At 46.6% G+C, this 11,543-nt stretch overlaps 1 protein-coding gene across 1 annotated transcript in view; it reads right to left on the bottom strand.

The window, feature by feature from the left end:
- Positions 1 to 11,543, bottom strand: part of Ccdc6 (coiled-coil domain containing 6) — a 103,399-nt gene that overhangs the window by 4,538 nt on the left and 87,318 nt on the right. Inside the window, exons 7-8 of the mRNA XM_048451543.3 lie at positions 7,598 to 7,698; positions 578 to 702 (exon numbers count right to left, since the gene is read on the bottom strand). Coding sequence (XP_048307500.2) covers positions 578 to 702; positions 7,598 to 7,698 — 226 coding nt within the window. The remainder of the gene's footprint in view (positions 1 to 577; positions 703 to 7,597; positions 7,699 to 11,543) is intronic.

Raw genomic sequence — 11,543 nt, 5'->3', positions numbered from 1 at the left:
CCCTCTGCCTTTACACAACACCCTTCAAAGTTCAGAAGACGTGGATGGGCGCCCCACGTAATTTCACGGAGGAAGGCTCTTTGAGTTAGTTTCTCTCCTCCATCCTATTCTCACGTTTCTTCCTGTCCTCTCAGCCAAACTGCACAGCCACGTATGCAGGGCTACTCTCCCAAGTGGAGCGCGAGAACCGGATGAACTTGACCCTCCTGAAGCCAGGAGAGAGAAAATTAAATCTGGAAGTCAGGGCAACTTTTGGGAAAGCCACTGAGGGTCAGTGAACTGCAAAGGCATTGAGAATAGGTATTTTTGGCGATTATGGAAACCACCGACAATGCTTTATGGCACTGAAGTGAAGACATTGTCCAGAGTTCAAATTACATTTCGCAGCGTGCAATCTCCACAAAAGAAGATGAGTTTCCCCATCTGGGGGTTATGAGTTTCAACACCAGAACTCTGTGGCAGTTCTTGGGAATACTGTGTCCAGATGGAGAAGTGACCCACGACACAAGGTGGCAAAGGCGGGCGGCAGCCGCACTCTGTGAGTGAGGAGCTGCCGGCGCCCAGCAAGGACACTTACCGTGATGCCGTGAGAGGCTCCCATGTGCTGAACGTGGAGGCCTGGAGAGTTGTAGTAAGACATCCCGGCGCGGGTCAAGGAGGTTGGTGGTGTGAAACCAACCGTATGACTCGCGTAGGAAAGACCTGAAACACAAACAAGGGCAACGAGGTTCAGCATTATTTGTAGCCGGATTGTCTAGAGTCCTCTAGGGAACTTTTCAATAAAAACAGACGTGCAAAGGTGTGGGGCCACTCAGTGGGCACGGTGGGTAGCAAGGGGCATAAAAACAAACAAACACAACTATCGAACACAGGAATCGAACAGTCATCTCAGACATGAACGTGGCCGCAGTTCACCAAATGACCCTTTAGATGGCGGCCAAGAGTTGCAGAAAGGATGACAAGAATGGTCTCTTCAGTAGTGTCGGGAAAACTTCATATCCACAGGGAAAAACAAACAAACATACACTGTGGAATAGTACTTTACCTAGGCAAAGATGTGTTACATCTGTTTCTGCTGTTATTTTAACTATGTGAAGGTGCGTTGTATGTTTTTGCTCGATTTGTTGAACTAGGTAAAGATGTGTTGCTGTTTCACCTTGCCTTCCGAAAGCACCTGTCTGGTCTAATATAAAGCTGAACGGTCAATAGCTAGGCAGGAGAGGACTGGGCAGGGCTAGTGTGCAGAGAGAATAAGTAGGAGACAAAAGCTAAGAGTGAGAGAGAAGAGAAAAGGAGAAGAAAACAAGGGAAAGAAAGGGACACGCCAGGAGAAACCAGGCAGCCACCAGCCAGCCAGACACAAGCAGGGGTGGAAGTAAGATATACAGAAGGAGAGAAATGTCAAAAGCCCGAGGCAAAATGTAGACGACGAGAAACAGGTTAAGTTATAAGAGCTCACAGAACAAGAATAAAATAAGTCTGAACATTCCAAACTAATAAGAAGTCTCCATATCATGATTTGGGAGCTGGTTGAGTGGCCCAAGAGAAAGCCTGCTACCAACCAACGAACAAACACCTTTAATATGACACCACACACAAGCATCAAATAGGTTAGGAAGCCGCAGGACACGTCTGTGTGGAACAGTGGATAAAACCTGCAATGTGCAAACAGCCTAACAGCCGGCCAGAGGCTGAGCAGACCAAGGACCCAGGGATACAGACGGTGAGTACTGCCTTACGCCCAGAGAGCACTACACCAAGTCAAACAGTCTCAGAGTATGGTGGTATTTTATTTATGCTTTAATAATAAAAGTTTGTTTGAAGATCAGAGGGTAATACTAAGCCACTAGAGGCTAGGCAGTGGTGTCACACACCTTTAATCCCTGGATTTGGGAGACAGAGGCAGATGGATCTCTGGGCTACACAAGATCAATGCAGAAACAGATACAGGTGGTGGTGGCTCACACCTTTAATCGCAGTATCAGGGAGTCACACGTCTGTAATCCCAGCACTAGAGGGGACTAGAAGAAAGGAGGAGACAGAGGCTCAGGGCTCAGTCTGCAGTCGCCCAGCCTTGGCAGAGGTGAGACTTCTCTAGTGGCTTCGCTGCTTTGCTTTTCTGATCTGCTTGAGCCCCAAGGTCTCTCTCTGGGTTTTTATTATTCGCGCAACAACAGAGGGACCGATACTGCACAGATCCGTGTATTCGCGGAATCTAAAACGGCAAAGCAGACGCAGAACAGTGGCTGCCAGGGACCAGGAAGGAGGGGAGAAAGGCGGGCTCTGCTGCTGTGTCGGCGTGAGGCTTCTGCATAGCAAGACGCAGAGAGAGGCTGGTGAGCACTGCGCCCGCAGGTAACCACAGTATTGTACACTCAGAGAGAGGGCAGATCTCAGGCTAAGTGCTCATCATAGCTTAAAAAAAAAAGTCAAGTCTTGCCAGTTCTTCCCTTTACAGAGTAAGAATATAGAAGAACCAAGGAGAAAATAAGGGTGAAAATTAAATGTAAAGAAAAGGAAAAAGAGAGATGAGATAATACCAGTAATAATTATATAGGGCAACTGTGTGTGCATGTGTGTGTAAGCGTGTGAATGTATACAAACTTCGCAACCTGAAAATGTCTGACACAGGATACAAAAGCCCCACACATGCTGATGTTCCCTGAAAGACGCCAAGAAAGTAACACCTATCAGGGCTGAGGAGGTGGCTCAATTGGTGAGGTCCTTGCTGCCCCTGCGTGAGGATCGCCCGGGTAACATGCCAGGAGGGTCCCTGGGGCCTGCCAGGCAGACAGCCTAGCTGAATTGGTGAGCTTCAGGTCGATGAGAGACACTACTTCAGAACAAGATGGACAGCGCACTCCTGAGGAATGATGCTGAGGTTGTCCTCGGGGTCCAATTAGCCCGATTTGAAATACTCAGTGATTTAACTGTGGACAGTCTAAGGAGCCCTAGAGAGCTGTACGGAAGCTGCACTGGTCTGGGCAACACTGACGTCCCATCAATCCAGTGCTTTACACCTTCACTCCTAGCGTCTACACGGACACACTGCACAGGGTGGGGCCTTGCTGTGGCTTCAGTGCCTCACGTCCACTCTTCCACCACAGGTGGACGTGAACACTTGGTCCCCAGCAGATGGCACTGTCTGGGAAGAGGTAGGGCCTCAGGAGGTGGGAGTAAGCAGGGGAGAACCTTAAGGTTTATACAGTGCAGCCTCACTTCCAGACTGCTCCCTGCCTGTGGATACAATGTGACCGGCTGCCTCAGGCTCTTGTCCCCACGGTCTTCTCTGACGGACGGGCTGTAACCCACTCTTTGTCCCTTAGGCTGCTTCATGTCAAACGTCCGGTCATAGTGCAACTAAAAGAGCTATAAAAACAAATGAAGTAAAAACACTAATGGAGAAGGATTTGGACAAGGACTGGTGTCACCAATTTCTCTTAAGAGCCCGCAGGTGGCTGGAGGCCAAGCTTTATAAACTATTGTCGCCCTGCGTTAGTGAGAACAAGCTGCGCTACCTATGCCCTTCCACAAAGACACTCCGAGTGAGTCTCTGACAGGACCTTTCTGTGCCTTTCAGATCAAATGCTCAGAGCTTATTTCCTGACTTGATGACGTCAGTGGCGTTTTCTGTCTGGACAGATTTCCCACCTCCGATTGATTTTTTGACGCGCATTCACAAAGCGGTGCTCTGTGAAGTCATTTAGACCAAAGCAATCGTTTACAGTGATGTTTATGATGCGCTGAGATTCAAGAGGTCATCTTCAAATAACAGCCTGGAACAAAGTGCTAATTCTGCTTCTTATGAAAGTAATGGTTTGACTGGGGGTGGGAACGGGAATGTCCCACTCAAGGGAACAATAGTTGGCTATGGGCCCAAGGTCTGGATTCAGTCCCCACCATTAAGAAAAAAATCAAAACCAAATGAATAAATACCTTCAATCCCCTACCCCGCAGAAATAAAACGACTCCTTAATTTTAAAGAGTGCTCAAGGAATCTCTTAATTAAGAATACTCAGTGGGTTGAGAGCACTGGCTGCTCTTGCAGAGGACCTGAGTTCGATTCCCAACCATCTAGTTCCAGGAGACCCAACCCCCTCTTCCTGACCTCTGAGAGAATCAGGTATACATGAAATGTACACATACATATGCAGGTTAAGAATTCATACACATAAGAATATAAAATAGCATTAAAAATAGATTCTTTTCATGAAACAAAAAAAAATCCAGCCTATTTACTAGGTTAATTTTTCTGAAGAATAATTATAATTATGTTAAACTACGAACCACGAATCTTCAAAGTCTCTCTATTGCCTATCTACTATCCATCCATCTATGCATCCATTCATTCACACACTCTCTCTCCCCTTCTGATGCTCTAGGTCAGTAATTCTCAACTGTGAACACCAAGCCCTTTGACTCTAACCCTAACCCCAGCCAAATCAATCAATCAATCAATCAATCAATCAATCAATCAATCAAGGGAATGGTGTTCAGGGCAGTGATGACAATCTGCCATCTAGTACTGAGCCACAAGGACGGATCATTTCATCTCATTGTGCTATAAATCCCACCACTAGCAAACCTGACTGCTGTGACACCCTCAGATGACTAAAAGGCCTCAGTTAAGTTATCAGTGTATTTTCTTTTAACTATCTTCCCCAGGCCTTATTGATTATATAATTATTAAGTCAGGGGATCTTATTTTTTCATTCTCTCTTAAATCTTAATAACCATGATCTCACCTTTTGGCCCAGGAATACATTAGAGAATAAACAGTAACAACGGCAGCTAACTCTTGATGAACCTGGAAATCTGCATAGAGGCTGCTGAACAGAAAATACCACAGCTTAAGGACAGGGACACATTTTAAGAATTTCAACAGGAAAGATCAGAGTGTCCCCAAACCGCTAGGGAATAACACCACTGGGAAGCGCTGCAGTTTCTGACGCCCACTGCTGAGGTCATGGCTGTCCATGGCGTTGATTGGTCACACTGTCCTAGCTTTGGTACCTGGGGACTCCTGACTCTCTGTCATAGCCTTACCATTATTTCTGAGAAATTCTTCACTTTGCGAAGATGTCACACGCCCATCTTTCCAAGTGGCCCAAGTTCCTTTTAACTGAGAACGAAGACAGAAACCAAATCTGGCTTCTGGATGCACTCACTGTTACTGGGGACACAAAGCTGCTTTTAGACCTAGTTACTGCCCATTCCTGATTTAGACACATCCAAACAAGCTACTGAGAAGATCTTGGTACCGTTACACAAATGCAGTAAGATTGCCTTGAAGAACATTTCAACAACAGAAACAAACTCTCACATTTGCTGGCCCCACCCCAGTCAATGCCTGTGGTATATTTTCTGATTGTTTAGAAATGACATGTCTCTAGAAATTGTTAAGTTTTAAGCAAATCAAATAAGGTATTAAATTACACTCAACATGAGTTTGCATTTCTGCCTGTTACTAAGTAACCCTCCCCCATTACAATCCTGACTTAAGTCTTCCTTTTATGCCAATAAATCAAAAGATAAAAAGAGACCTTTATCGTGGTGATCAAAGTAGAGAGGCAGCTAAGAGAGGCTTTCGGGGACAGACTTAAGGCCACTGGAGACTAGAGGAAGGGATTCTGATGTGGGAGTCCCCTCTGTGTGCTGTGATTACCACTAATGAATAAAGAAACTGCCTTGGTCTGTTGATAGGACAGAACTTAGGTAGGCAGGAAGAACTGGACAGAATGCTGGGAGGAAGAAAGGTAGAGTCAGAGAGAGAGAGAGAGAGAGAGACACCATGGAGCCTCCAGAGTCAGACATGCCGAATCTTTGCTGGTAAGTCACTGCCACATGGCGATATACAGATTAATAGAAATAGGTTAAATTAAGATGTAAAAGCCAATAAGAAGCTAGAGCTAATGAGCCAAACAGTGTTTTAATGAATACAGTTTCTGTGTGATTATTTCAGTTCTGGGCGGCCGGGACAAATAAGTGGCCTCCTCCTACAGGATCCAGATTTGGGAACATCATTTTGGCAAGACACAAGGAACAATGGCCAGCCACACAGGGTAGGAATCCCTGGCCATCCTTGGTGGCCTTTGCCTCAGAGGGCTCCTATCTCTAACAGTTGCCACCATGTGGGGGACTCGTTCCCGTTAGCTTTGAGAGTCTCCTTTGAAGAGGGAAAGGGTATGGTAAAGAACTGGAATGATGGCCCGGTGGTTAGAGCACTGGCTGCTCTTCCAGAGGACCTGACGTAAATGCCCAGTACCCCCCATGTGGTAGCTCACAACCAGCTGCAACTCTAATCTCAGGGGCCCAATGTTTCCTTCTGACTTCCGAGCGTACTGCTTGCATGTGGTTCCCAGACCCAGCAAAATAATAATATTAATAATATCATCAAAAGTCCCGGTAGTGCTGGCCTGACCCCAAACGGATAAAGCCAAGACACTTCTGCCACTCGGTCCTCACTGCAGTCGCTCGAGAGAATCATGTCCTCTTCACCGTCCTTAAGGGAAACCCTTGCTTCGGTCATGACATCAGACAAAACTAATCACTGTCCCCACAAAGCCTCAGGAGGGCCACCCCTAACTGTGCCACTCCTCCCACCTGGCACCACCCCTGCAGACTTGTCCCTCAACTCCATCTGCAGCTTGTTCATCAGGTAGCACATAAACAGGAGTGTGCCAGTCTATGTCTCCCCCCCACCCCACTACCCCTGCCAACCACCTTCCGCCCCACTTCCTCCTCGTCCCTTGAGGGTGGAGCCTGTACTTGATCCACCAATGCTGGAGCGTCAGGCAGTGCTGGTGCTGGGCCTGGGACACTGAGGAGTATTTTGGGAATCAGGTGAAGACATTCATGCTGGGGAACAAAGCAGAAGGAACAGCTGCAGCTGCCTTGCTTCTTTCTGGCTTTCCGGGTCTGGTTCACGTATCACTGACGTATCAAGAGGCAGCTCAGGCTTGGAGCTTGATGTTGGACAAGGAAGCCCAGCCTGGCCTCTTTTTGGCCCAATGACTGAGAGCTGGTAACCCAAGAATGGCAGCTTCTTCTATTTTCACAAGTGAAGAAAGATGCCTACAGTATCACCAGAAGCAGGAACGCAGTGAAAGGACCCTCAGCAGACACATGGTAAAGCATCTTGGAACTCTACCCAGGGACCCTGCCCATCCCGAAACCAGTCACACACAGTCTTCTTTTAGAAAGGGGTTCTGAGGTCAAACCTAGGTTAAAAAATAATCTGTATCTAAAGCTCAGTGAACACAGAGGAAGAGGCAGATATCGATGGTGTGAAGCCTCAAAAATAAAAGTTGAAATTGAAATAATAATAAAGTAGTAATACCCCTCCCCCACACAGTTCTTGTGTTTAAGATCTTCAAGCCAACACTCAGTACTGACAGTGACTTATTTTTGAAAAACACAAACTAGAAGAGAACACAACCAAGACTGCTGATTAAACACGCCAGAAGAGCTGGCTGAAAATCGGTGGGGAGCACTTGCTAAACCTGTGTGAGGCCCTGGGTTCAATCCCCAGTGCCCCCTCATCCCCCGGAAACCACTCGGAAACCAGCGACACTGTGGTAGCGAAGGTTACACTCACCGGGTGATATAGGCCTGCTGGAACTGGGAGAAGGCGTGTAAGGGATTGGGCTGGACACAGTGCGAGGTCTTAATCCTTGTGCTGACATCTCATTAAAATACCTAAAAGAAGAGAGGAGAAGGGAGTTGAAACACCTGTGTTCAAGTAGTCCCTAGAAGACATCCTAGCCGCAAAGGGGTGACCACACAATCTGAGGTCAAAACCCAGGGAGTTGGTGAGGGTGGACCCAGGGGACATTACGAGTGCAGACTCCTGGGTCATACTGCTCCAGGTTGACAGACCTCACCTCATTATCCCCAGAGGCCTGTCAGAGTCATGCCGCACGTCAGAGAGGACCAGGCTTGAGGAAGTCCCTTCAGTGATCCCAGAAGCACAAAGACCTCTATGCTGAAATTCCTATTTGAAACTCAAAACTAAATAAGCTCACCGATATTTAAGTTACCTCATTAAGTTTAAAGACACATATGCCCTCTGGGGCTGAGTGCCATGCGTTTGCAAGGCAAGCTTTACATAACAGATGGTCACACATTACAATTTCACCGACAACAGCAGCACCTCCGGTGGGTCACGCTCAGCCACACTGTGCTGAGTCTAAACTTCCACCTGATTCCAGAAGTCATGCCAGTCCTGAATGTGCTCAAGCGGGGTCATCAGGACCAATGGCTTTCACCGTGATCCAAGCCCAGGGTGCTGATGCAGGAGAATTTCTGCTTGACAGACTTCCTGACAAACCGCCCTCCATGGCCTTCAAGTTAAACAGGCCTGTACTTTCATCCCAGAGCACAGTCAGCCCTGGCGTTAATTCACACAAGGAGGAACTAACATGGCCATTTCCCAGCAGGTTAATAGATCCTGACTGACACATAGCTCAATTAGATGCCTGCCTCTTTGTCTTCTTCCCCTCTTTAGAACAGCGCACCACAGCAATACCAGGTAGGGCCCTTCCTTGTACGGCATGCAGGCAGGTGGTTAGTATCACGCCTTTAAGTGGTCTAAAGTGCCTGAAGCTTTCTCTCCCCGAGATTCACCACATTGTTAGCGGTCCTTGGAGGCCGAGTGGGACTTAATCAGGCAACTCCACTGTACCTGGAATAATTTATGAAAAACTAAAAGCAGGGCTGGGGATGGAGCTCAGCTGGCAGAGTGCCTGCCTGCCAAGCATGGAGCCCTGGATTGTGCCTCCCATAACTCTGGAGTAGACACAGGAAGGTCAAAATCCAAGGTCAGCTCAGGACGGCAGAAAAGCCTGCCTAAAAACAGATGAAAACAACAAAAATGAAGTAAAACCTCAGGTTTAATCCTAGCCCTCGGGGAGGCGGAGGCAGGTGGATCTCTCTGAGTTTGAGGGCAGCCTGGTCTATAGAGCAGGTCCAGGGCAGCCAGGACTGTTATAAAGAGAAACCCTACCTAGATTAGACAGATAGATAGATAGACAGACAGACAGACAGACAGACAGACAGACAGACAGACAAAGTTAAGTAACTAAGACAGACAGACTTCTGCAGTAAGCATTAATCCACCTGGATGTGCGAGGAGCCCCGTTTCAAGAATGGCCCCCCTGAGGCCCAGCCCAGGTGTTTTGTCTTCAAAACTAAATTACTAAATTTATTACTAAATTACCAGGAGAACTGCTCTGTGTTTGGGCCGACATTTTCAGTCAAACCATTTTACAGAGAATGGGAAACTGTCCAGAACAGATGCATGAAGTCAGAAGCAAGGATCAGAGTTCTGTGACACAATCTCTGGAGAAGAGAAGCAATTCTTTAAAGTGTGGAAGCAGAGAGATGTTTTAAAGGGGAAAACTTGTTTTACTTCTGTAAAAGCATCCAGAGGAAAGTTGGGAGGCTTTGGCAGGCCTCTGGTCTAAATCTCCCCTAAAGAAACAGAGGCGGAGAGCTGAATGGCTAGAGGTTCCCATGTCAACAATGCATCCTCAGCAGACAGTACTTCTCACAGAACAGACCCTTGTTGGCAACCTAGGTCTCAGAGCGAGGGTGCCCATCTGTCTCAGGAAGCTCTTCCTTTTACCCTGAGACGTGGCCCATGGGAAGCCGGACCACACCTGGTCAGCAATGGCCTGTGCCACAGGAAGGCTAATTCCATAAATTAGCTGTGAATGCTGCACACCCAAAGTCCTTGTTCTATTTTGACTTGTTAGTTATCTTAATGACCTCCTTACTCACAATCGCAGAGGAGGGGATGAAGGAGGAGGGTCCAAACGAGGTACAGATGCAGAAACCAGCTGTTCGGGTTACCTGGATGATGCTTGTTTCAGCATAGGAGACAGGATAAGTTCGAGCTAAAGACATAGTAAAATCACTACAGAAAATTTCCCAGAGCTAGGGAAGAAATGGCCACACAGATAAAAAAGCACCTCGCACATCCTATAGTCGAGACACTGAGTACACAGAACAAAGAAACTGACACTTACAAAGGAGAACCACGTCACAGAAGAGGAAACCCATCAGAGAGCAGCAGACTAGTCAAGAGAAACGCTAAAAGTCAGAAGAGACATACAACAACGCAGCCCAAGCTCTGAAAACCGTTAATCAGCAATCCAGATTATTATACCCAACAAAACTTTGTAGTTGATGGAGAAAGAAGAGTTTTCATTATAAACACAAACTCAAGGAATTTATCATCAATAAGCCAGCACTATAGAAGATACCTGAAGGAATTCTACATAGCAAAGAGAAAAGAAAAAACATACCCAGAGGCTACAGTGAAGAACGAACTACGTACTAGAACAGCAACAAGCAAACGGGGATCGGCAAAGTGCCGAGGTTATAGAATCTACAATTGTCAGGGAGGCACGGACACCTTTCAATACTAACTCTGAATGGTAATAGCCCCAACATCCAAACAAAGCACACAGAGGAGTAAATTGGATTAAAAAACAGGAGCCATCTGTCTGTTGCCCACAAGGGAACATATCTCACCCGCAAAGCCAAACACAGCGTCAGGGTAAAAGGGAGGAAGAGACATTCTAAGGCAACGGAACTTGAAAGCAAGTTGGTATTGCTGTCGAAACATCTGGCTAAGTGGCCTTCAACGGAGAGCAAGTCAGGAGAGGTAAAGAGGATGTGCGCAGTTTCATAAATATAAATACCACAGGGTGTAAACACACACACACTTAAGCAGTATCGGGAGACTTCCGTTCCCATGCTCAGCGAGCAACAGGTCATCCAGACCAAAAGAACTAACAAAGAAATATCGGAGTCAGACAACACAGATCAAATGGATTTAAGCAGATATCTAAGATGAGTCCACTCAAACAGTGCAGGACACACATTCTCACTGGCAGCCTACGGACCCTTCTCCAGAATGGGTCAAATCTGAGGATCAAAGTGAGTCTTCAGAAAGTTTAACTAATTACTTGCATTCTACCTGTTTGCACTGGAACAAAGCTGGGAGATCAGCCATGAGAGAGACCACAGAATACAAAAGGTCACACAGAATAAATAACCCAGCACTGAATGATAAATAGGTCATAGAAGTCAGGAGGGAAATTAAAAATTCCGGAATTCAAGGAAATCAAAAACAGAGTATCAGAACCCAAGGAATACAATGAAAGTATTTCTAAGAAGTTTGTTTACAGTTACAAATGCCTGGAGAGAGAGAGAGACAGAGAGAGAGACAGAGACAGATCACAACTCAATAACTTAATGACGCACCTCAAGAGAAAGAGAACATGTCAAACCCAAAACTCAATAGACAGAAATACCAAGAATGGGACAGAGGCTAATGAAATGGAAGTAACAACTCCTAATAATAACCAATGAAACAAAATGCTGGTTCTTTGAAAACGGAAGTTTGACAGAGCCTTAGCCAAACTAACCCTGAGACAGACACCGATCAGACTCAGAGGACCATTAGGGCACAATGTGAAAACCTATGCTCTACAACATTGGCAAGTCTACAGGAAATGGACACATTCTGAAACACA

This window comes from Myodes glareolus, chromosome 18 (genome assembly GCF_982192425.1).
Source record: "Myodes glareolus chromosome 18, mMyoGla1.1, whole genome shotgun sequence".
Lineage (NCBI taxonomy): Eukaryota > Metazoa > Chordata > Mammalia > Rodentia > Cricetidae > Myodes > Myodes glareolus.
This window is presented reverse-complemented; position numbering and strand designations above follow the sequence as displayed.